Source organism: Monodelphis domestica, chromosome 6 (genome assembly GCF_027887165.1).
Source record: "Monodelphis domestica isolate mMonDom1 chromosome 6, mMonDom1.pri, whole genome shotgun sequence".
NCBI classification, from domain to species: domain Eukaryota; kingdom Metazoa; phylum Chordata; class Mammalia; order Didelphimorphia; family Didelphidae; genus Monodelphis; species Monodelphis domestica.
Window position 1 is genome coordinate 75,255,472 of NC_077232.1, and position 26,741 is coordinate 75,282,212.

Genomic DNA, 26,741 nt, shown 5'->3' on the forward strand with positions numbered 1-26,741 from the left:
TCAGGTTCAATAAGCAGTTGCAGGTATGGGATTGGAATTTAGAAGAGAAGATCATGGAATCATAGATTTAGAGCTGGAGAGGACTTCCAAGAGTCTCTATTCCAATCCCCACCTAAACCCTGAATCTCCTCCATAACATCTGAAAAGTGGTCAACCAGCTTCTGCCTAAATCTCTCTAGCAATGGGAAGGTCACTAAAGCCTTGAAGCTGCCCATTCCATTTGGTGAGAATGGACTTCAAAAGAAACACGAGGGCTCAAAAGATAGATTTGAGAGTTATCTATATTGAAATTATAATTGAATCCATGGGAGCTGATGAAGTAAGGGAGAATGATACAGAGAAAGAAAAGATGACACAATAAGACAGAGAGCATTGGGGGACACACACGATAAGGAGTTGAAGGATGGATGGTGAGCCAATGATGGCAAATGAGAATCTGTTCCTTTCCTAAATATGTGGAGGTAGGAGAGAAACAAGGACAGATCAATGTCATGAATTAAAGGGCAAAAGGAATAGCCAAGGAGTAATTAGTCAACAGTATCAAAATCTGGAGGGTTCAAAGAAAATACAGACTAAGAAAAGACCACTGGATTTAGCAATAAAGAGATCATCGGTGGCAGCTAGGTGACTCAATGATAGAGCACCAGGACTGGAATCAAAGAGGGCCTGGGTTCAAATCTGACCTCAGATTTCCTGTGTGACTCTGTACAAGTCACTTAACTGTTTAGGCTTTAGAGTTCTTCTACCTTAGAACCAATACTTAGTATTAATTCTAAGACAGAAGGTAAAGATTTGAAAAAAAAAAGTGATATTAAGAATTTTTTTATTTTTAAAATGAGACACTACTGATGTCTCATTTTTGGAGAGAGCAGTTTCAGGTGAATGGTGGGGTTGGAGCCAAATTACAAAGAGTTGACAAGTAAGTGGGGAATAATAAAGTGGAAGTAAGGAGTATAAAAGATCTTTTCTTCTCTGTCCAGCCACATTACACCTTCCAAGCTCTTCAGTCCAGCCAAATTCAAATTCTTGAAATCACGAGTCACTCAGTTTCAATTTGAATTCCCAAAGTCCTAAGTCACTCAATTTGCATGGACTATCCCTATCATCTGAAATGGTCTCTCTCACTTCTGCCTCTTAGAACCCCTAGTTCCCAGAAAGACCCCGCTCAAAATCTACTTTCTACAAGAGGCTTTTCCTCCTCTCAGCAGAATTCTTATCTCTACTTTGCCTAGAATTATGTGAGTGCTGTTGCTCCCATCAGAATATAAACTCCTGGGGGGCAGCCAGATGACACAGTGGATAGAGAGCCAAGCCTAGAAATGAGAGGTCCTGGGTTCAAATTTGACCTCAGGACATTGTCTAGCTATAAATTACTCTAGGCAAATCCCTTAACCCCCCACTGCCTGACCCTTACCACTCTTCTGCCTTAGAACCAACATACAGTATGGACTCTAAGACAGAAGGTAAGGGTTTCACTTTTGTCTTTATAACCCCAGAAAACAATGCCTGACATATACTAGGTGTTTAATACACACTGATTGATTCTCTAAGATTTTCACTATGAAAGGGTGAAGAATTGGCCAATATATCAAGGGGATAAAATTAAGTGAAATGCTTTCTTTTGTTTAGAATGGGGAGACTTTACAGTCTGAGATGGAGAGAGGGACTGTAAGCCACGGTACTCTCGGGTACAGGCTCAAGGAAGAGTCATAAGTGTATTCCTAGCTCCCTGTCATCATTTTCAGATTTTCCCCGTGCCAGGGTCTCTCACTAACCTCTCCTTTGAAGTTCTCTCAATTCATCTCAATTACTCTGTCAAAATCCTTAGTGCCACCATTGGCCAATGTCTGGGTCACTCAATCTTTCTCGAGGAGTTTAATACCTAGTTTAGTCTTTCCCTGGCTCAAACCCTGACTTCATGTTTAGGGGCTTTATTACCAACAAAAATGTTCCTTCAAACTCCCTGGCTTCTTCATTTATTCCCTACAATTCCCCCAGCAAATTATCTTTCCTGTGTCAGCTATCTGCAGAGATGGTTGGGCCTTAGATCTCACTATTACCGAAACCTGTGGCAGCTTCATCTTTTGAACTGTGAAATCTCCCATTCTCTTCCCTATCCTCCTCTCCCTACTCTGCCTCATTTTCTCTTCATTTTCTCCAGACTTTAAGAAACAAATGGTCCTTTCCCTAGCCAAGGCCAGCTCTTCCACTTGTGCTCTTTGTGCCATTTCTTCTTCTTTTTTTTTAAATCCTTACTTAAACCCAGTGGAATTGCTCATTGGCTATGGGCGGGGGGTGACAAGGGGTAGGAAGAGGGAAGGAGCATGAATTATGTAACCATGGGAAAATATTCTAAATCAAGTAATTAAATAAAAATTTTCAAATTTAAAAAACAAACAAAACCCTTACTTATTATTGTGATCTAAGACAGAAGAGTAGTAAGGGCCAGGCAACTGGGGTTAAGTGACTTGCTCAGGGTTACACAGCAAGGAAGTGTCTACGGTCATATTTGAATGCAGGACCTGTCACCTCCAAGACTGGCTCTCTATCCACCCAGTTACCTAGCTGCCCTTCTTCATGCCATTTTTAATGATCTTGCCCTTCAGGCATTTCTTCTCTGCCTCTCTCATCTTCAATACCTCCCTCCCTACTGACATGACTCTTCCTCTACTACCTAAAAACAGGACCAACTCTTCTTTATCCTTTAAAAAAAAAAATTCTCCTGAATTCATTATCCTTCCAAATGATCCACATGCAACCAGGCATTAAATTCCTGAAAGGGTGAGGAGTCTAGACAACAGTAGATTATGGCAACAAGGATTTGGAGAAGATGAAAGGGATGGATGGAGGGAAATTCTAAAGGAGGGAAGGAATTCTGGTTAGAGGACCGATTAAAGGGGGATGCTGATGATAACTGCTAGCATGGTGTGTTGGGGGCCTCAACAGAAGGAACAACAAGTCCTGACCATAGTGGTAAAGATTGCAATGTCTTCTTCTAAGAGCTCCTCATCTCCAAGTCCAAGAAAGTGGAAGGAATGTGGAAATGAAAAGATGGAGGATGAAGGGAAGTTTGTTAACAATACAGTGGAGTTCCAGAGAAAACAAGGACAAGGAAGGACAGCTCTGGGGCTCAGAGGATAGAGCATCAGGCCCACCTATTTGATTCTGGACACCATTTACAGAAATGGCACTGACAAAGTGGATCAAATCCAGAGAATGGAGACTAGCATAGAAAGAAGGGGTCACTGTGTGGTACATATGTCCTTTTGACAGATTAAGAAACTGATGTTCTAAGAGGCTATGTTAACTAGCTTATAAATAGAAGAATGACGTCATTCTCCATCTTGGTTCTTGGGAGCAGGGGGATCCCAGCAGGATCTGGGAAGACTAGAATCACAAACAAGTTCAAGTGTCACCCTAATCAGGCCCTTTGACACTAGGGCAATGGTAAATTTACCTTCCAAGCTCAGTGAGTTCAGTCTGCTCTCTGGGAACCCAGACATATGATCTAAAGTCCTTGCCATCCCCATTTCCTAGTCTCGGTGCCCAAGGAGGGACATGACTGAAGCCAATGGTACTGTGACTCATCTTGTTCTAGATCCCTGACTTCAATTAATGAAGCTTAACTATATGTTGAAACTATTTTTTTTTTACAATTTTTTTTTTACATCCTGCAATTCTGATTCTCTCCCCTGGCAGTAAATGATCTGTTATAGGTTCTATCAGTGCTTTCATGCAATCCATATTTCCATATTCCCCATGGGTGTTTAATGCTGGCACACTCTGACCATTCACATGTCTTATAAGCCACAGTCCAAGGGCTTCCACCCATCTACACTCACTGAGGGCAACAGGAAGTCATTACATAACATTCACCCACCTGTGGTGAACCTTAGAAGACAGCCATGTGTAACGGGAAAAACCTGTGTTCCAACCCAATCGCTGCCACTAGATAGCTGTGTGCTCTGGGCAAGTGCCTTCACCTCTCTCTGTGAGCCTCAGTTTCTTCCCCTTTACAATAATAGCACTGAGCTAGATTGATCCCTATGATCCCTTCTAGATCTGAGTCCAGAAACCTATGCTTGCCCAGAGAAGTCTTGGAAAATTTACTTTGGGATGTAGGAAGAGGACCAAAAATTTTGAAATGGGAGAAATCTGCTTAATTAAAATTAGCCAGAAATTTATTTTCAAAAGGGTCTGTTTCCCATGAATAAAGACAATGCACCCAAAAGGACCTAAGGATCATCATCATCATCATCATCATCATCAACAGCTAATTTACATAGAACCTACTATGTCCCAGGCATTGTCCTAAGCACTTTACAATTATTATCTCATTTGATCGTCACAATGATCCTGAGAGGTAGGTGTTACTATTATCCCCATTTTACAGATAAGGAAACTGAGGCAGGCAGAGGTTAAATAATAGTTATAAGAATAACAGCTAGCATTTATATAGCACCTACTATGTGCTGAGCACTGTGCTAAGCACTTAAAATTATTATCTCACTTGATCCTCACCACACCCCAGGAAATAAAGTGCTATCATTACCTCCATTTTACAGGAAGTAATAAAAATAATTATAGCTAGCATTTACATAGATCTTACTATATGCCAGGCACTGTGCTAAGCACTTTACAATGATCTCATTTGATCCTCACAACAACTTTGGGAGAGATGTGCTATTATTATCCCCATTTTATAGATAAGGAAACAAAGACAAACATTAAGTGATTTGCCTGGGCTCACACAGTGAGTAAGTGTTTGAGGCTGGACAGGTCCCTCCTGACTTCAAGGCTGGCATTCTAGCCACTATACTGGCTATCTCCCCTTATAAGGAGCTGGACTAGGGACCTAGGTAGGTCTTGGGGCAAAAGGTGCCAGCTATCCAAACAGATGGGGAATGCAGAACACACATTGGAGAATAGGGGAGAAATAATTGTGTCTAGAGCTTAAGGGAGTCAAAAACAAAGCTAGAGATCGTATGTGCATTAAAATTTCTATAGCAGAATTTTCTGTGGTAGAAAAAAAACAACAACCCTGGTTGTCCCTCACTTGCTGAATGATACATGATACGCTGGAATATTACATTCCATTATGTGCAGTAATCTTAATAATGTATATTCCATTATATTCTAATATATCCAGAAAGAAACAATAGGAAGAATTCAGAGATACCTGAGAAGAACTTTATGAACCACTACAGAATGAAGCAATCAGAACCTGAAGAACAATTTTTTTAAATATATTTTATTTGATCATTTCCAAGCATTATTCATTAAAGACATAGATAATTTTCTTTTCCTCCCCCCACCCCCCATAGCCGACGCGTAAATCCACTGGGCATTACATGTTTCCTGAAGAACAATTTTTAGGATGACTACAATAATGAAGAGAAAAATAAAGCTAAGCAAGTTCTGAATTCTTGATCAATGCAATAACTGACTAGTACTACAGAGAACTGACAAGCGCTTCACATAACTGTAATTCTTTGTTACAAAGAAGGATTATGATTGGAGAGATAGCACATTGAAGAGTGAGAGATATGTAAAAAAAAACAGGCATCAATAAAACATTTATTTCACTGAAACAAAAGGAAAGAGAGGGGAGACAGAAAGAAGAATTCAAAGAAAAAAAGAGAAAGGAATGGATGGATAAAAAAAGCATTTACTAAGTATTTACTGTGTGCAAAGTTCTTTGGGAAGAGAGGGAAGGGAAGAAGGGAGTAGAAGAGGACAGCAAGGAAAGCAGAGAGGGAAGAGAAAGTGAGGGGGGAAAAAAGGAGTTTTAAGGATATTCCCTCTGATAGACTGTGTTTTCTGCATGAGGTCAGCCTAGGTAAGAATAGGAAGCTTTAGTACCAGGAAATTAAAACCTAAGTGATGAATTCATGGAGACATTTTTGTCTAGTGATTAGCAATAAAAACCCATTAAAAAACAAAATGAAAGCTGTATTGGGAGTTCTGGGCTGCAGGAAGGGTTATCAGGGAGTAGGAGAAACCACCATTAATGGATCTTGCTCAATTTTCTCTACTTGACTCACTGGTATTGAGCACAATTTTACCAATAATTTATTAAACAGCTACAATGTGCAAACATTGGTCTGAGGTCCTAGAAAGGAGCCTATAGACTGGAAGGAACTTGATGGGATGAAAGGATGAAAACTCTTAAAATCCAAACTTTGAAAGGACTTCAGAGGTTATCTAGTACAACCCTTGCTCACTGCAAGAACCCATATTTCTAGCAAGTGGCTCCCTAGTCCTTGCTTAAAGACCTCTAGTAACAGAAAACTGAGAGTAGTCTCTTTGCCCCACAAGTCATCAAAATGAAGGGGCACCCAATATGGCAGCAAAGGAAAGTGCCAAATATTGGAGAGGATGTGGTAAAATTGGGACACTAATACACTGCTGGTGGAGTTTTGAATTGGTCCAACCATTCTGGAGGGTAATTTGGAACTATGCAACAAAGGGCTTTAGAAGAATGCCTACCCGTTGGCCCAGCCATACCACTGTTGGGTTTGTATCCCAAAGAGATAATAAGGAAAAAGTCCTGTACAAAAATATTTATAGCCACGCTCTTTGTGGTGGCAAAAAAAAAAAAGGAAAATGAGGGGTTGTCCATCGACTGGGGAATAGTTGAACAAATTGTGGTATCTGATGGTGATAGAATACTATTGTGCTGAAAGGAATAACGAACTGGAGGAATTCCATGTGAACTGGAAAGATCTCCAGGAATTGATGCACAGCAAAAGGAGCAGAAACAGGGGAACATTGTACACAGAGACTGATACATTATGGCACAATTGAATGTAATAGACTTTTCTACTAGCAGCAATGCAATGATCCCAAACAATCCTGAGGAACTTATGAGAAAGAACACCCACATCCAGAGAAAGAACTGTGGGAGCAGAAAAGCAGAAGAAAAACATATGATTGATCATGTGGTTTGATGGGGATATGACTGGGGTTTTGGCATTAAAAGATCACTCTACTGTAAATATGAATAACATGGAAATGGGTTTTGAACAATGATACATGTATAACCCTGTGGAATTGCTAGTTGGCTCCAGGAAGGGGGAGGGAAGGATAGAGATCATGAATCATGTAACCATGGGAAAATATTCTAAATTTTAAAAATTAATTAAAAACTTTTAAAAAATGAAGAGGCATCAGGATGAAGGAGAACAAATGGAATTTGGAGTCATGGATGCAAATTGTTAAGAAGCAGATTTAGACTCTATAGTAAGTTGGAGGAAAACAACTTATTGAAAAATGGAACTATCCAGAACTACAGTGGGCTGCCTCTAGAAGCTGTGCTTTCTCTGTCAGTGGTAGGGTCTTCAAGAGGAGGCTGGAGAACCATTTGTCAGAAATATAGAATGTTAGGGTATAGATGGAACTAGATGCCCCTTAGAGTACATTCCAGTTCTGAGATTCCGTATTCCCTGAATGAGCCCTCAGGAGACAGAAGTTCTATTCTTATTCTTACTATTAAATAGAGAATTAGACCTTGGACAAGTCACTTCCCTTCTTTTGCTCCTTAGGAGACTAATCAGGAGTTCTTAACCTGGGAATCTGTGAACTTTTAAATAAACTTTTTATTTCAATATTTTTATATTATTCAAATATTTCAATAGCATTTTAATACAATTTTAATACAACTGGTTCCCTTTATAACCCCACGTGTTTTGTTTCATGTGTTTAAAAGCATGATTTTGAGAAAGAGTCTATGGGTTTTGCCAGACCGCCAAAGGGGCCCTTAACCCAAAAAAGATTAAGAGCTACTTGACCAAAATGGTCTTAATTCTCTTCTAGCTCTTCCATGGTATTACTATGACTGAGAAATGGTAGGAAAGACACACCGTCCGACTCAGTTCTTCTGATTAGGACACTTACTCTTCCATTTCCCCATCCCCATACCCAGGAGAAGCAAGAGACAATGCCCAGTTAGAATACTAACAACAAAATTCAAGCCCACGATTCAAGTTTAATCTGAGTATTAACTGAATTCAATTATTATACAAGGGGCATCCGGTTGGCTCAGTGGATAGAGAACCAGACCTACAAACAAGAGGTCCCAAGTTTAAATCTGGCCTCAGATATTTCCTAGCTGTGTGATTCTGGGCAAATCACTTCAGCCCAGTTGCCTAGCCCCTACTGCTCTTTTGCCTTGGAACCAATACAAAGGACTGATTCTAAGATAGAAGGTAAGTGTTGTTTTTTTTAATAGAAAAAAAAATAAATACAAAGTGCCATGATGAATTTTCTAGGCATCATGATGACCTAGCACAGACACCTCAAAAGCATCCTGGCCCAAGGATACTTGCATTTAAGTTTGTAATTTAATTTATATGTACACACATGTGTATATATGTGTGTAGATATAGCTAGCAAATTGAAAATCATTAGAATGATCAATGATCTCATCATCACCGCAAAAAGAAAAAATAATCCCCTCTCATTTATAGGTAGCAAATGCCATCTCTCTACTCACCCTGACCAGGCTTGGAGCAATGCAGGCACATGGGATCTTCACGTGTTTCAAGCATTTCTCATGAGACATAAAGTTGCAGACTGTGGAAACAAGAAACCTTTTTAGATTCAACAACGTCATGAGAAAGATGCAATAATAGAACCTGGAGGGCACAGGAAGACCACAGGCAGAGATACTGGAAGGTAATAGTCCTGATTTCTATTCTGTTTTAAGGTTTACAAAGAGTAGTTAGTTATTCCTCCCAGCAACCCTGAAAGGTAGCTAGTTCTAATCCCCACATGACAAAAAAGGAAACTGAGGCCCACAGACTGGCCCAGGATTGCAGAGCTAATAAGTGCTGGAGCCAGAACTTAAACCTGGACCTTTGCCACAAGGGCAGTTCTTTTGACGAGACCACCTAGCAACGCTTATATTGATGGTGCTGTAGTCAAAGCTGCCCAACTATTCTCAGTCTTTTAAAAACCAGAATTCCATAGGACAATGGATGGGGGCCCTACATCCTAAAGCCAAATTCACAGGCATCAGATCAAGTTGTCAAAGCCACTATAGGCACATGAGTCCCTTCCCAAGTAGGCACAGACCAAAATGGATACCATCAATGTTTCTCCTGCTTCCTGAAGACCAAGAACAGGGGAGATGGAGCACAAAAGGGCCATGTGTGGCTCGAGAATCCCTAACCTTGTGGCTATTTGCTTCTGTGGGCTCTATTCATCAAAGAATTCCAAATTCAAACAATTCTGAGGTGCCACTTCAGAGGGAAGGAAGGAAAGACTTGATGCCACTAGAGCTTGAAGTCAAGCGGTAGGTTGATTTTTACTTCCTACTCTCTCTACAATTAGCAAATGGTCTTAGAAGGATGTTAGAGCTTAAAAAAAAAATCATCACCTGCACTCAATCTAGGGATAATCCTCATATTAAGTCAGTCTTTTGCTAGTCCTCTACCGGAAGCTCTTCCAGCTGAGAGGCACTTGCCGTTAAGTGGCATTCCACTGGTATAGCCTTGAAGAATGCTGGGTCACCTCCAGGCCACAATAAAGTGGAGGATTATTTTTAAAAAGGGGAAATCAGCAGGTGGAGTTTATAAAAAGGCCCATTTCCTTCTAACAAGTGAAGCTGTTCAACAATGGAAGTAGTTCTCTTTGGGAGCTCCTGATAATGATAAGATATTCAAGCAGAAACTGGTCAGGGATGCTGAAAGACTCTGGCATTGGGTAAGACACTGAACTGATGACAACAAAAATTATGCTCCCATAGTTCCCAATATGCTCCCAGCTCATAATGCTCATGAGATAGGCAGTGAAGGGATTTAGATCCTCATTTTACAGATGGACAAACTGAGGTCTAAAAAACGGGGAAGTACTTTAGTGTAGGACATCCAAGCTAATAAGTGTCAGAACAAGGATTCAAATCTGGGCTTTTCCCATTTATACCAGGGGATCTTTACCACATTCTTAAACTTCACATGACAGATATATAAGGGGGTCCGTGAACTTGAACAGGAAAGCAAATGGCATCTCTATTTGTACTGACCTCTACCTGAAATTCAGCATTTCCTTCAATTCCTTACAAATAAATCTTGGTTTTCTTTAGACTGCCCTTGGAGCCCGTGATTTAAAAAAGGGTAAGAACCTCCAGATTGCACCAAGCTGCCTCACACTAAAGGGCCTCTCAGATCCCAAACTAGTGCCAAGACTCTCTGTTCTAATCTCCTCCCACATACACATGCCCAGCCCAGCCCCAACCCTGCTAAATTGATTAGCAGCATGGGAATGTCATTCTTAGAGAACTGTCTGAGTCTAAAATTCAATCAAAACCTTCAAACAGAAAAATCTGCATCCCTCTGAGCAATTCATTATTCTATCGGGGATGGCAGAGCTAAGCAAGAACATTTGGGAAAAGGCAAAAACCAAGGACAATGAACAAACAGAAGAAATTCTAGGGAATGAGATAGATGGCTTTGGTTATGTAATGCTTTAAAAATCTGTATAATAAACCCCCTTCCCCCTCAAAAAGAAAACCCAACAAACAGTACAACTAAGTTAAAAAGAAAAATATCACATTAGAGGAAAAGTCTTTGTGGAGAATAAAACAGATAGAAATTATTACAATTCAATACATTATTCAAGGGAAAAACCCAGTCCCTGATGGAGAAGTGGTCAAAGGATACAAAGAGGCAATTTACAAAAGAGGAAACACAAATTACAAATAATCACTTAGGAAAATGGCCAACCCCCTTCATAATGAAATAAATGCATATTAAAACAGCTCTGAGAGCACTCTTGAGATATATACCATGAGCTATTACAGAAAGAGCATTGGATGTGGATTCAAAAGACTCAGGTTTGAATTCTGAGTCTGTGACCTTGAACAAATGACTTGCCTCTTCCCTGGCTGAAGTTTTTCTAATGGAGGGGGGTACTGAACTATCTGATCAATAAAATCTTTGCTAGCTCTGAATCCCATTATCCTAATATCTTCACTCTATTACAATGGAAAAAGTAAACAAAAACTATAAAACTTAATATTGGTGCTATACCAAGATAAGGTCAAAATGGAAACATGATTTAGGTAACTAAATTAGGGAAACAGCATAGTTTAACTGGCAGGTCTTTGAAGAAGGGAAAAATTTATGACCAAGCAAGAGTCAGAGAGTATTATAAGATAAAAAATGAATAATTTTGATTATATTAAATTAAAAGCTTTTGTACAAACAAAACAAATGTAACCAAAATTGGAAGGAAAACTGGGAAAAAAATGTATAATAAATTTCTGAGAAAGGTCTAATTCCTCAAATCTATAGCAAAACAAGTCAAATTTATAAGAATATAAGCCATTCTCCAATTGATAAATGGTCAAAGGATATCCCAGAATTCAAAATCTCCCTGCCCTCTATCCTTACAATATGAATAAGCAATTTTCAGATGAAGAAATCAAAACCATCAATAATCATATGAAAAAATGTTATAAATACATCTTGATTAGAGAAATGAAAATTAAAACAGCTCTGAGGTACCACCTCACTCCTTTTGGACTGGCCAATATGATAGTAAAGGAAATCGATAAATGTTGGAGAGGATGTGGCAAAATTGGGACACTGATGTATTGTTGGTGGATCCAACCATTCCAGAGGGCAATTTGGAACTATGCCCAAAGGGCTATAAAACTGTGTATGCCCTTTGATCCTATAATAATACTACTGGGTCTGTATCCCAAAGAGATCATAAAAGGGGGGGGAAAGGACTTGTACAAAAATATTTATAGCAGCTCCTTTTGTGGTGGCAAAGAATTGGAAACTGAGGGAATGTCCATCAGTTGGGGAAATGGTTGAACAAATGATGGTGATGGAATACTATTGTGCTATTAGGAATGATAAGCAAGATGATTTCAGGAAAAGCTGGAAAGATCCACATAAACTGGTGCGGAGTGAAATAAGCAGAACCAGGAGGAACATTGTACAGAGAAATATTGTACCATGATTATCTGTGAAAACTTAGCTACTCTCAGCAAAGCAATGAAAAGGGATAATCCTGAAAGACATAATGGGAAATGCTATCCACCTCCAGAGCAAGAACTCTCAGTGACCAAGAGATGCAGATCAAACCCTATTAACTTTTACATCAGTGTATTTGCAGTTTTATTTTAGAGTTCTGGTTTTGTATGAGTTTACTCATACAACAGTGACCAATATGGAAGTGTGTTTTGCATGATTATAAAAATTAAAATTAAAAAAAAGCTTAATACTGTTAGGATAGGATGTTTCCTTGAACACTGCTGGGAAAATTTCAAGTCAATGGAACCTTTTTCTGGAGAACAATATGATAAGACATTTAAAAAATGGTGTCTTTTAATCTAATAATCCTGTTGTTATACATATCCTAAGAATGTCACAGGGCAGGTAAGTTGCACAGTAGATAGAGTCCTAGTACTAAAGTTAGGAAGACTCATCTTTCTGAGTTCAAGTCTTGTCTCAGATCCTTACTAGCACTGTGACCCTGGACAAGTCATTTGACCCTGTTTGCCTCACTTTCCTCATCTGTCAAATGAGCTGGAGAAGGAAATGAAAAACCCCCCACTATCTTTGCCAAGAAAACCCCAAACAGGGTCATGGAGAGTAAAGCACCAGTGAGACAATTGGACAACATGAATAAATACTATCTCACATCAGTTCTGTAAAGCAGGTACCATGATCATCCTTATATTACAAATGAGGAAAAAGGATAAGAAGTTAATAGTTAATAATAATAGCTAGTATTTATCTAATGCTTTAAGATTTGCAAAGCCCTTTACAAATACTATCTCATTAGATCCTCCCAACAACCACAGATTATAGCTGCTATAATTTCCCTCATTTTACAGATGAGGAAATCAAGGTAGGCAGAGGTTAAGTGATTTGACCAAGGTCACACAGCTAAGTGTCTAAGACTGGATTTGAACTCAGATCTTCCTTATCTTGAGACTAGCTCTCTTTACTTGTTATGCTTCATTGCCTCTCCCTAATTGCTACTAAAAAGAAAAAAAATTTTTAAGACTTAGAAAAATAGAAATAAATATATTGCCTCTAGGATAACAAACAAGCTCCACGGCCTGACATTTAAAGTCTGCCACAATCTGGCTCCCACCTACCATGCCAGATTGATTTCATATTATTCCTGTTCATGAACTCCACATTCCAGCTAAACTGGCCTGCTGGCTGTTCCCTGAATGTGCCTTCTTCTAACTCTGGGTTTTTACCCCAAAGGCACCCCCCATGCTTCTCAGAAACTTCCTATCACATTCTTATCTTGCTTCCAGAGTCAACTCTGAAGGCTACTCCCTCCCTAGGTTCTCTTTCTCCCCCTTCTCCCTTTTGCACCTCCTCCCTCCTCAAACTACCGGGTGCCAGTGGCACCCCCCACTTTGCCTCCCCAGATGAGCAGGGAACTGCCTCCTTTTCTGTCGATGTATTTCCAGAGCCTGGCACAAGTCTTCTCCAAAGCAGGAACTAAAGAATGTTGAATTAAATTCTGGAAAGCCTTATAGGAAATAATTCAAAATGAAGGAACTTGCCGGTTGCTAGGGCCTCCCTCCCTTGTAGGCAGAGGTGGGGGACTGTGGGTGGGAAGCAGTGCACATACTGTTACAGGACTCCATCTATTGGTTAGCTTTGTTGAACTGTTTTTAAAATTCTTTTGTCCTTTTCAAAATCCTTAATTACACAAGAAAACTCATGGGGATGTGGGGGAAGCAATATGTTGGGAAAGAAAAATGATTTTAAATAATCAAAAAAGTAGTTTAGGGCAGCTGGGTGGCTCAGTGGCTTGAGAGCCAGGCCTAAAGACGGGAGGTCCTGGGTTCAAATGTGACCTCAAACACTTCCTAGCTGTGTGACCCTGAGCAAGTCACTTAACACTCATTGCCTAGCCCTTACCACTCTTCGGCCATGGAACTGATACTTGGTATTCATTCTAAGGTGGAAAGTTAAGGGTTAAAAAAAAAAAGAAGAAAATGCAAACAAATTGTAGTTCAGTAGACTCTTCAAGGATCTCTGATTTCAACAACTCTCTCTTTCCTAGAGTTTCTGTAGCTTAAAAAAAAAAAAATCACTCAGCCAGTTGGCCAAACCAGTGGGGGAGAGCCTCTTCTTGAGGGACAGACACATGACAGGTACGTCCCTGGGCCCATACTACTGCCTTCCACCGTGACTGGCCATGCCAGGACTTTTGCTACAATGGCACCACCTTCTAGATGTTTGCCTCAACTCAATTCCACAAACATTTATTCAGCAGCTTCTACTTCCCAGTCCCTATGTTGAGCTCTGGGGTAGAAAAGGCAAAAACGAGCCAGTGTGGGCCTAGTGGTCACAGAAGAATAGAGCACAGTGAAAGGGCTGCTGGATTTGGGTTCAAATCCAGACTTTGGTATTACTCTTACTCTTGGGCAAGTCTCTTGGTTATTTGGGTCCTCTATTTCTTTACCTATAAAATGAAAGACTTGGGCTAAATGACTACTTCAAAGGGTCCCTTCTAGCTGTATATTTATGAGTCTGTAAACTTATAATAGAGGCAAGAAAATGTTATCCCTTACTTGCTGCTGGATGGGGAAAAAAAATACTGTCTGCAGACAGTTAAACAGAAAGGAGTGTCTCCATTCTGATCTACATATCCAGATTCCTCACAGAACCGCCCCAAAGCTCAGGTCTGGGCATCTGGATCTAAATTCTAACCCAGGCTCTGTGAGGAACTGTGTAATCTTGGGGGCAAAGGTCTGGGCCTTTCCTAAAGTCAACCCTCTTTGGGCTTCAGTTTTCCCATCTGCCAAGGAGGGAGCAGAGTCCCCCCGCCTTCCCTGCCTCCCAGAGGTCCAAAACAGAGAAATGAGTGGCAGCAAAGGGCCGAAAGACCTTCAAAGTGCTGGGTGAATGGTTGTGGGGGGAGGAGGGGGACCTGGTATTAGTCACCAGGCACAGCCCTCCCCAACGTGGCTGGGTTTTTCCTTACTCATACTTACAGTCAGAGTCCATACATCCTCTTGGGGCCATCTACCTTCAAGGCTAACCCTCAAGTCAGCTGCCCGACTTTGTGAAAGTATAAACATTCCCCAGACTGGTTTTGCTGGCAGCCTGGATTTTTACAAATGAACCATCTTTCTTCCCCTTTGAATTTTTGTTCCTTGTACTTCCATAGAGACAACCTAGCAATTAATCCTCCCACTCGGCTAGTTTACAATCCCTCCTTCGACCAGAGTTACTAAGCAATCTCTCTGTAGTGTCAAATCCTGGACTGGCAGAACAGGTTTCCGGGAGGCAGCCCCAAAGCCTCACCCACTGCCAAACCTTAGGGATGTCCCCCAAGCAGTTGTTTGCAGGGCAAGGCTTAGGTCCAAACTTCTCTAATCTCTCTCCAAGGTCCTCCCCTGGCACCCCTTAGCTGCCCCCGCCAGACCATGCGGGCACACAAACACCACTCCCAGGACGGAGTATCCTTTGGAAAAGAGGCTGCTCAGCCACATCTCATACATTTCATTGGCAAAAAAAATGTCATTTGGGAATTCTTTGTTTCCCCCTTTTTTAAACCCTCACCTTTTGTTGTAGAAGAGAAACTGAATATCAGTTCCAAGGCAGAAGAACTGTAAGAGCTAGGAAACGGGTTAAGTGGCTTGCCCAGGACACATAGCTAGGGAGGTCTGAAGCCAAATTTGAACCCAGGTCCTCCTGACTCTAGGCTTGGCTCTCCATCTACCCGGCTACCTGCCTGCCCCAGGAATTCTTTTTAAGCACAGTATACATGTTAAACCACAGTCTCAATAGCCAAGCATTAATGTCCAGGGAAGGAAATACCTCAGTTGTCTCTATGCTGGTGCCCATCTTGGGTTCTTTGTTTCCAGAGGTTCCAGGAGATTCGAGGTATAAGGAGCAACGAAAAGCAAACTCTATTTGGAGCCTCAAGTCCTGCCTAGTTTAGGGTGTTATCTCCCCAAATCTTCCTGGATCTTTGTGGCCAAGAAAATAAGATGCCAGAGATGACAGGGGGCTGGGGCAGGGGGTGACTCATGCCCAGCACACTGGGAGAGGTCAGCCTCCAAACACTAGGGGCACTTCACCCTGATCAATAAATCTAAGCCTTCCTCAGCCAACCCCCAATTCCTCCTGAAATCTCCCCAAACACTTGTGGACCTTTCCTTTGCCCTATCTCATTCTCCCCTGCATTAAAGTTTATGTGTGTATATGTCATAATCTGGGGATTCTCAACCTTTTCTTTGTATTTGATAGATCCATCTGGCAGTTTAGTGAGGTCTAAGGAGGGAGCCCTTCTCAGAATTATGTTTTTAAACACATAAAATAAAATCCATAAGAGGGCAGTCAGATGGCTCAGTGGATTGAGAGCCAGGCTTAGAGGTGGGAGGTTCTGGGTTCAAATGTGGCCTCAGCCACTGTGTGACTCTGGGCAAGTCATTTAACCCTGTTGCATAGCCCTGACTGCTCTTCTGCTTTCAAATCAATACACAATATTGATTCTAAGATAGAAGGTGAGGGTTTAAAAAAAAGAAGGAAAGAAAAAGAAGCAATACTGTGTATCAGTTCTAAGGCAGAAGAGTAGTAAGGGCTAGGCAATGGGGGTTAAATAACCTGCCCATGGTCACATAGCTGGGAAGTATCTGGGGCCACATTTGAATCCACCTCCAAGCCTGGTTCTCAATCCACTGAGCCACCTAGATGCCCCCCAACAGTATTGATTCTAAGATGGACAATAGAGGTTTTTTAAACCCCCGAAGGCTTACTGCGGACTCTAATTTTACTGAAGTACAGTTATCAATCTATTTTTTCAAAATATGTACAGGGACCCCAAGTTAATCTCTTTGAAGGGGAGGGTGGCTGTTTCTAGCCCTTTCATCCCCAGCATCCTGCAACAATAGCAGCTAAAATGACCTCAGGGCCATGTGGGCACCAGCTTCTCAAAGACAGCTGGCTCCTGGGCTGGTCCCTCCCAAAGCAGCTGCCTCAGCCTGGCAGAGCCTCCTACAAATGCTCCTCTGGGTGACCTTTTTAACTCATAAAACCAGGAATCTTTCCTGCTTCCCTGGGAGGTGAGAAAGAAGAGGAAGAAGGTAAGGAATATTTCTTCCCATTTCTCAGATCGGCGGAACTAGAACCCACTTCCTGAAAAGTCATTGCCCAGGTAGGCTTTCCATCAGTAAAAACAACAAGAACAAACAGACAAGGAGTGTGAGGCAGAAAGCAGCCCAGGCTAGGGGGCTGGAAAACTGCTCTGAAGTCCCTAATTAACACTAAATCACCCTGTGATCTCTGGCCTCTGTTTTCTCTTCAATGAAATGAGAACAAGCCCTGTTCTGCTTTCTTTATGGGGTGATGGTGAGGATCAAATGGGGAAATACTCAGGAAAGAGCTTTATAAATGGTAAAGCTCTGTATACATGGGAGGGACTGCTATTAGTGTGACTGGAAAACATCTGGCTCAGGGCAAAGGATGGCCAAAAAACAAAACAAAACACCAAACCCTTTGTTTTAGGAGCTACATATTACAGCGTGGACTGTACAAGTGTTACAATTCTCCAGTCTTCACTTCCTAAGAGAGTTGCTGGGATGTCAGTGGGAGGAAATCCTTCCATTCCCAGCCCCTTCCTCTTAAATGCTCCAGGTGAGGAATCATCAAACCTGGATCCTAATACTGGCTCCCCACTAACTCACCACCTGACCTGAGCCAAGTCATTTCCTTGAGCAAGTCCTCAGTTTCTTCATCAGTAAAATGAAAAGATTGGCTTAGATGAGGGGATTTTTACTTAAAAAAATTTTTTTTGATAGCAGACTTTAAGGATAATTGGTTTCCTTGCTAGCCCTTTCCATTTGATTTTTTTTTTATGCATTTAAAAATATGATTCTGAACCCAGGCCAAAAGAGTCCAAGAGAGCCTCTCTCCCAGTGATGTATAAAATCCTTTCTAGCTCAGACACTTCACCGCTGGAGAGTTGCCTTTGTTGTTGCTATTTGGTCATTTCAGTCTTATCTCCAGGACCCCATTTGGGGTTTTCTTAGCAGACATACTGTAGTGCTTTGCCATTTCCTTCTCTAGTTCATTTTACAGATGAGGAAATGGAAGCAAACAGGGCTAAGTGACTTGCCAGGGTCACACAGCTGTGTGATTTCACAATGTCTGAAGCTGGATTTGAACTCAGATCCTTCAGATGCCCACTAGACAGTGGTCACTGTTAGGAAATGCATCTTGATATTAAGCCAAAATTCTGCTTTTCAACCTACTTTCTTTGCCCCCTTATTTGTAGTTCTCCTTTCTGAAGCCAACCAGGTGAAATCCCTCCTTCCATATGAAAACCCTTTGGGGTCCCTCAAGTCTTCTCTTCTCTAGAGCCTTCTACCCATCTCCACATTTCTTATAGCCCCCTCCCCATTTTCACTATCTCCCTCCAGCGTGGCAGTGGCTTGCCTTCAACATGGTACTCAGCACTCCAGATGGAGTCTAATTAGGGTACAGTACAGTGAGTCAGTCACTTCACTTGTTCTATGAATACTGCCTGGTCATTAGAAATGACTGCTGCCAGCTCCAGACTGGGCACCCAGAAAACAATGTTAACTGTATAACCGATCTTTGGTGAAGAAAAAAATGAAGAGGCAGCTCTTGGTAAACCTTCCCTAGGCTGCCATAAGCAACAGAATTGAGTTGTTTAAGGAAGGGGATTTGTATGGAGAAGGGTGGGAGAATTACCATTGATATGAGTTTAAATGGGGAGGGGTGCTGCTCAGAGGGAAAAGACAGCTGAGTAGCACAGTGGATAGAGTACCAGACCGCAGGACTTGGGTTCAAATCCAGTTCAAACACTTTCTAGAACTTGTCCTTCTGTCTTAGAATTGATACTGAGACAGAGAGTAAGGTTTTAAAAAAATAGATAGAGGACCAGGATGCTGATCTTGGCTCTAGTACCAGCTAGCTCAATGTGACTGTGAACAAGTCACTTCCTCTCTTAGGCTTCTGTTTCCTCATCAGTAAGATGGACTTTCCTGCCTTTTGCATTTTCTCAAATGTTCCCCTCCACCCTGATTTAAATCAGACCATTCAGGAAGCCTCTGTATTTGTCATGGGGAAGAGAAGCTGAACATTTCACAATGAAAGAAGGTTTAAGGAAGCTTTTTTGACATCCAGAGCTTCACCTCAAATCAGTGAGCCACTGTATGTTGTTGTTGTTCAGTCATTCCAGTTGTCTTTGACTCTTCATGGCCCTGTTTGAGGTTTTATTGGCAAAGATACTAGAGTAGTTCACCATTTCCTTCTCCAGCTCATTTTACAGATGACGAAATTGAGGTAAACAGGGTTAAATGACTTGCCCAGGGTCACAGCTATTAAGGGTCTTAGATCAGATTTGAACTCAGGTCTTCCTGATTCCAGGCCTGGTGCTTTATCCACTGTGCCACCTAGTTACTAGGATCATAAACACTTCTCCAAGATAACAGCAGCCACCCCATTGCTAGTATGTTAAAGTGTCCATCCCTCTGAGGTAGGAATCAGAAGTTCTATAAAAACCCTTTTATAGAACTGGAAACTGAGGCTGGGAAGTTCGGTGTCTTATCCTTATTCATAAAGCTAATAAGAACCAGAGATTGAATTTGGAACCAAGGCTCCTAACTGTAAGCTTACTCTCTTTATTCTCTTTTTTTGTGTATATTCTGCTTCCTCTCCTGGACCACAAATCCCCTGGCCCTGGAGGGTCCAGGTTTCTCTCCTCTCTGTACCCCTGAACCAAGTATAAAGTTTCCCCCAAGAGTATTTACTCCATTACTGACAACGTACAAGCTGGATGCCTTGATTTCCCTCTACCCTCCAGTGAGCTGAAGGCAGACACGGTCTGGAATTGTGACAATAGCTGAAACCCACAAGGTCAGGATTCCTTTATTGGAGTGGAGTGGCGACATCCTCCAGGATTCACAGAGCTCTCTTCTAGGTCCAAAGCCCACCTCCTGCCTGCACTTGGCCTCATCCCCACTGGGGCAGCCTGAAAGGCCCAACTCCAAGCTGTTTCTGGACCACTTCTCCCTCGAGGAGCTCCAGTCTCTGGCTCGCAGCGTAAACCCAAACATCGACACCCGCCTGTCCTGAGGGCCCTTGAGAACAGATCCTCCTCCTCACGGCCTCTCAGCTCACATAGCTAATCGTCTCTGCCAGTCTCAGGAGAGAATGGGGCTTAAGCTTAAAATCGGCCTGAGAGAAGCCAAACCGCTTAAGTACAGAAGGCATTTTCCCAGTATGAGGGCTTACTCCTGCTCCCCAGGAGTCCTGTCAGGGCTTGCTTGGGATGGCAGAGCTATATTACTCGTTGACAACAATCCCATCTTCGGCAGCCTATTAAACCCACAGGTCCTGCCCGGACTCCGGGACTCCTACCAGCACTAATCAGGAAGGAGGGAACTTTAGGAGGGATGTGGCTGCTTTATGACAGTCACTGGGGATCAGGGAACACAGATTCAAAAAGTTCCAAGCTGCTTGCTTTGTATACAGCCTTTATGCTGAAAATCTAGAACTGGACCAGTGTATCTCCACTGCCTTGTCCATGGTGGGCTCTTAGTAAATGCTGAATTGAATTAGCAAATATTTAGTCCAGTGGGTCCCAACTGGAGGGCTCCAGACTCATGCAAAGCTGGAGGTTTTTTTTGTTTTGTTTTATTTTTATTAAAACCCTTACCTTCTGTCTTGAAACCAATACACAGTATTGGCTCCAAGGCAGAAGAGTGGTAAGGGCAAGGCAATAGGGGTTAAGTGACTTGCCCAGGGTCACATAGCTGGGAAGTGTCTGAGGCCAGATTTGAGCCTAGGACCTCCCGTCTCTAGGTCTGGCTCTCAATCCACTGAGCTACCCAGCTGCCCCCAAGCTAGAGTTTTTTCAAGAAGTCTGCAAATCCATAAATAAGTATATCTTCTGTAGTTGGATAATGGGCTGGGTCTGGAGTTGGGAAGATATGAGTTCAAATCCGGCACCAGTCACTAGCAATGTTGCCCTAGGCAAGTCACTTAACTGTTTTCCTCAGTTTCCTCAACTGCAAAATGAGCTAGAGAAAGAAATGACAAACAACCCCAGTAGCTTTGCCAAGGAAACCCCAAAGGGAATTATAGTCAGACACAACTGATACAGAATAAGGACCTTGTGTAAACAACATAGAAAACATCTTGCTCCTGTGTGTTTCTATGTTTCATATGCACATAAATACTGTAATTGCTAAAATATAACTCACTTAAAAGCAATCCTGAATTTCATAGTAGCTTTTTGTTGCATGTTATTTTTGTCACATTATTTCTTTTTTTGTTGTTGTATGTTATTTTGTCTAATCAAGACACTATAGCTAATAGCACAATCACCATCACATAGACAGTAGGGGAAGTCTGAAAGACTGGAAATTTAAAAAGAGGTTCCTATTCTCAAACAGGTTGAGAACCACATCTTAGCTAACACCCCACTGAGGAAATGGAAGCTTCGTGACCATATAACTCAGAAGTAACAGAGCAGGGCCTCCTGCCTCCCAGCCCAGAGCCATTTCCACAACTCTGTCTTGTGCTGTACCATAAACTGACCCTTATCTGTTCCTTTTTAAAAATGCCTTCTTCCCCTTCCCAGATTCCCTGACACCTGGAGGGTTCCAGTAACCTCCCAGAATAGAAAACTACCAAAAGGCCCTTAAAGGTCATCTATCTAGTTCATTTCTCTTATCCAATAAGGGAGAAGGAAAATGAGTTAAGAAAGAAGAGACATGAGCAAAGTCATAGAGGGAGAAGTCAGAACTAGGACTCAAAGCCAAGGCTTCTGCTTCAATATTCACTGTGCTTTCTTTTCCTTCCTTCCTTTCAATTTTTCTTCCTTTCTTCCTTCTCTTATTTTCTGTCTTAGAAACTCTAAGACAGAAGAGTGGCAAGGGACAAGCAAACAGGCTTAAGTGACCTGCTCAGGGTCCCAATATTAAGAAGTATCTGAGGCCACGTCCTCCTGACTCCAGGCCTGGCACTCTACCCACTGTGCCACCTAGCTGCCCCTTTCACTATTCTTTCAATTAAACCCCAAGGTCTTGTGTTAACCTGCTCAGTGGCTAATGGTGGTCACTTTCAGAAGCTACTACTAATGAGGACAGAAGAGGGTGGAACAGGAAGCGTAGGTGGTAGGAAGTAACTACAATTTGGTCCACAACAAGAAGAAAATCAGTTAAGTATAAAAGAAAGAGGACTGGGGGCAGCTGGGTAGCTCAGTAGATTGAGGCCTAGAGGCCTAGAGAAGGGAGGTCCTGGGTTCAAATCTGACCTCAGACACTTCCTAGCAGTGTGACCCTGGAAAAGTCACTTAACCCCAATTTCTTAGCTCTTACAGTTCTTCTGTTTTGGGACTGATGATTAGTATTGATTCTAAGACAAGAGGTAAGGATTTTTTAAAAAAGAAAAGAAAAAGAAAGAGGACTGACATTCTGAGTTCGAGGGTCTGGGTCCAAGGACTTTGCCTCTTAGCTGGACAAGTGGTTTCCCCCTCTCTGGCTCTCATCTGTAAGGTAGGGATAAAAATAGACTTCCTTGAAAAGAAGGTTTCAGAAATATGAAATGCTGCAGTTACCATCTATCTTCCATTAGGACTATTGTCCAAGTAAGGACTCAGCAACCTTCATCCTCTCCCTGCCCGGTGTTTAGAAGTTCAGCTAGCTGGACATGGACTACACACTCAGTATTATTACTACATCTGTTCTTTTGTCCCCTGCCATGGCCACAAAACTAAATGACTGTTATCATTAGTAGTAATAAAGATGATTCACCAAAATTCCATTTTAAAGTTTACAAAGCATTTTTCTGACAACACTCCAGTGAGGTAAGCATTAGTAATCTCATTTTTCAGAAGATAAAGACACTCCTGGAAGGGAAATGATTTGCCCAAGGTCACATACATCTCATTGTAAGTGGCAGAACTGAGATTTCTATTCAGCACCTGAGGCTCCAAGTTGAATCTTCTTCTCCCTCTACCCTAAGCTCCATCTCATAAAGTATCATTAATCAATTAATTATAATCCTTCAAGAACAATAGGCACTCAAATGAAAAGCAACCAGGTGCCCTGGAAAGGATACTAGAATGGAGGCAGAAGATGGGAGTCTTGGTTCTGTCACTTCCTACCTGCATGACCCAGAGCAAACTGAGTCTCAGTTTCCTCAACAGTAAAATGGGGGAGGGGTAGACTAATGACCTAGAAGGTCCCTTTCAATTCTGAATCTTTGAACCCATAAACATAATAAATGCCTACTATCTGCCCAGAGTTGGCTCCCTTTCTGCATGAGTCCACAACCTTGGTAAAAACTGGGGAGATGAACAAACAGGTCCCCAAAAGTCCTGGGAGCTTCTCCAGACTCTATTAATTTGCTTTGTGTATGTGTGTCTTTGACACTGCCTCTATTTCCCCAAATGTAAAATGAGGAGCCTGGTCTAGATGGTCTCGAAAGGTTCTTCCCAAATTCTGACATTTTATGCTTTCTTGAAGACTATGCACGCGTCATTCTGCAGTTCAGAGGCAGTAGCTTCCTAGTGTTCTCACACAAGACACTTGACTCCCTACTCAGGGCATTTTCATGTCTTTCCTCCAAGCCTGGAATTCTCTCCTTCCTCGTCTCTATCTGCTGGCTTCCTTCAATTGCCAGCTAAAATCCCACCTACAAGAAGCTTTTCCCCATCCTCCTTAATACTTCAGGCTTTTCCCTCTGTGGATTATCTGCAATTAATCCTGTACATACCTTCTTTGTACAATTGTTTGTAGTGTCTCCCCATTAGACTGGGAGCTCTTGACAGTAAGGATTGTCTTTTATCTATCTTTGTATCCTCAGCACTTAGATCAGTTCCCAGGATAGAGTAGGCATTTAATAAATGCTTGCTGAGGGGATAGCTGGGTAACTCAGTGGATAGAGAGTCAGACATAGAGATGGGAGGTCCTAGGTTCAAATATGACCTGAGACACATCCTAGCTGTGTGACCCTGGTCAAGTCATTTAACCTCTATTGCTTCACCCTTATCATTCTTCTGCCTTGGAACCAATACACAGAATTGATTTTTAAGATGGAAGGTGAAGGTTTAAAAAAAAAATGCTTGCTGACTGAAGAAGATGCCAACGTGTAATGGCACAATTTTCTCATCTGGAAGACCTTCTACATCAATACTGGGCCAATATAGGTCTCATCCCTATCTCTACTCCTATCCCACTTCTATGGATCTAAAATTTAATAAACAAACTGAGGGTTAACTTGATCCTTTAGCTAATCTGTGGCCATCAGGACAACTGTTTGAAGAGCTGAACTCTTTGTCTCTGGGGAGCTGGCTGTGCTCTCTGGGTAGCCATTCATGGGGCCCAACAGTGATCTCCAAAGGAAAGGTTACTGGACTTCCAGATTTCCCCCTGCATAGCCAGGGCATCCCCCTCTTTGCTCAATCCATACTTCCATAATTCCATAGCCTCAATTGAATCCAAACTATGGCTCTGTTTGTGTACCAGCTTCCTCAGCAAGCCCTTCCTGACTACACGATCTTGAAGTGACTTCTCCCTTCTTCAAACATCCGAAGCAGTGTCTATACCTGTCCCAGACCCAGTTCCATGAGCTCCCTGCTCCCCAAGGGAAGGGCCTGACTAAGCCCTGTTTCCCACAGAACACCCAGAATTGGGCTCTGCATAAAGAAGGGGCTTGATTGCCCATGAAAAAGCCAATAGTACTATGGGTTGGAAGAGGTGGAGGTGGCACACAACTAAGGCTCCCAGAATGTTCCTTTCTGTCCCTCAGTTCCCCTGACCAATAAGAACAATATCAATTCAACACATTCCATCTGTGTGCATAGAGTGCTCAGTGCTAGGGAAGGTCCAAAGCTTAGAAATTATCTAGAACCTACCCTCTCAGAGCTAATGTTGTCCTGGAGACCTAACCATAAACACAGATAGTCATATTTCACGATATTCTATGACAACCTCTTGTAAGAAATACAAAATGCTAGAGAGGGAGGAATACAGATTCTTCCAGACTTGAGGTTAGAATAAGGACAGATGTTTGATGGAAAAGTGATGTCTAGCAGATTAATGTGCAAGAGAAACCCTTTTTTCCCCTCCAGGTTAAACAGAGGGTCTTCAATTGAAAAAAGTTGCTCATCCCTCCAATCTCCACAGAGAGACCCCTCCCCAAATCTAACCTGGCCTACTCTCTGTTTCTATGGTCCTCTGCCCAGGGTAGGCTTCCAAGCTAGACCTCTGCGAGGAAGAAGCAGGCAAACCTAGAAACTAGGGAGCCTAGGCAGAATGATACAGAGGAGAGTGGACAGGTGAAGTGATGGAATGGTCCAGGCATTAAGCATCTAGGGGTCAAAGGCTTAGGCAAGTGAATAGCAGCAGAGAAAGGCTTGAGGTCTGTCCTCGGGGTGGAGGTGGGTCAAGTGACCCTAGCTAAGATCTGCCCCAGAGGAGGAGTAGATGAGGTCCCAGACTGGCATTCATCCCTCAAGAAGAGTCTGGGGCCCCATAAGATCTTACGCCCCTGGAGAGTCTCTGGAAGGGCTCTAAGCCCCAGGAGCGAGTTCAAGGTTGTCTGCTTTGCCCCAGTAGGTGCTCGAGGGTCCCTGGATGGCTTTTGCAGCTGAGAGGGTCCCAACCAGGGCTCTGTCCTTGGGAAGGGGGTCTGGGAAGTCTACGCACTCACCCTCGCATTGAAAGCCGGCCAGCCCCCAGATGAAGTCAGTGCAGTAGTGGCAGAAGGTGGGTTTGGTGAGCGTCACCTTCCTGAAGCTGTGGCCCGGAGGGGCTGCGGGGGTCGCCGAGGGCTTGGGGCCCGGCTCCTGTCCCTGTCCTGGCCCGGCGCCCTGCCCCTGGCCCGTGTGGCCCGGCTGCGGGCGGCCCTTGCCGCCGCCGCCGCCGCCGCCGAGCTGGGGGCTGGAGGCCGGGCTTCCCAGACGGGAGCCGGAGCCCGAGCCCGAGCCTGAGCCGCCGCTGCTGCTGCCGCCGCCGCCGCCGAACCAGGAGCGAGCGCCCGTGGCCGCCGCCGCCGCCATCCGGCCCGCAGCCAGCTGGGGGCTCACTCAGGCTCGGGGCGCCCAGGGCGCACCGGGGGCAGCGAGCTCCGCAGTCCGCATGGGCCCGGCCGGGAACCGGAGCCGGAGACGCACACAGCTTCCGACTGGCGGCCAGACTGTGGCCCCAGAGCTACTGAGCATGCCCAGAGGCGCCGGCTCCAGGCACACGGGCGCAGGGGGAGGGACTGGGAGGGATGGGGCGGAGCGGGGCGGGGTCGCTTCGGGACTGGGGGACCCGCAGGTGCGTGGAGGCACAGACCCTGGGCTAGAGGGAGGGTCTGGGCGCCCCAGAAGGGAGGAGCTGAGCGCGCGGTGGAACCAGCCTACTCATGTCCTCCCTCCTCGTCAGCAGCTCTAAATGCGGAGGGGAAGGGGTTAAAACCTTTGGAGTTTCTGGGGACATTAGAGCTCATTGAGGTCATTACCATGATTTTACAGATGAGGAAACTGAGACCCAGCAAGGAGAAGACCCTCGTTCAAAGGTCTCACGGCAGTCTCAGAGCATGCCGGTGGCAGAGCCAAGACTTCTAGATCCCGTCTGGCCCCTGTGTCTCAGATTCTTTAACTGCATTCCAAACTCAGCTCAAGGGTCATCTCCTACTGAGAAGCCTTTCCTTCTATTACTGGGAAGTCTTTCCTCCTATTATCTTTGCATTTACTATCTGTTTACTTGTTTCTATCCGCCAGTAGAG

At 43.2% G+C, this 26,741-nt stretch overlaps 1 protein-coding gene across 1 annotated transcript in view; it reads right to left on the bottom strand.

The window, feature by feature from the left end:
* Positions 1 to 26,161, bottom strand: part of DGKQ (diacylglycerol kinase theta) — a 116,629-nt gene extending 90,468 nt beyond the window's left edge. The window contains exons 1-2 of the mRNA XM_056802275.1: positions 25,680 to 26,161; positions 8,495 to 8,574 (exon numbers count right to left, since the gene is read on the bottom strand). Coding sequence (XP_056658253.1) covers positions 8,495 to 8,574; positions 25,680 to 26,028 — 429 coding nt within the window. The 5' untranslated portion in view covers positions 26,029 to 26,161. The remainder of the gene's footprint in view (positions 1 to 8,494; positions 8,575 to 25,679) is intronic.
* Between the last annotated feature and the right edge of the window lie 580 nt (positions 26,162 to 26,741).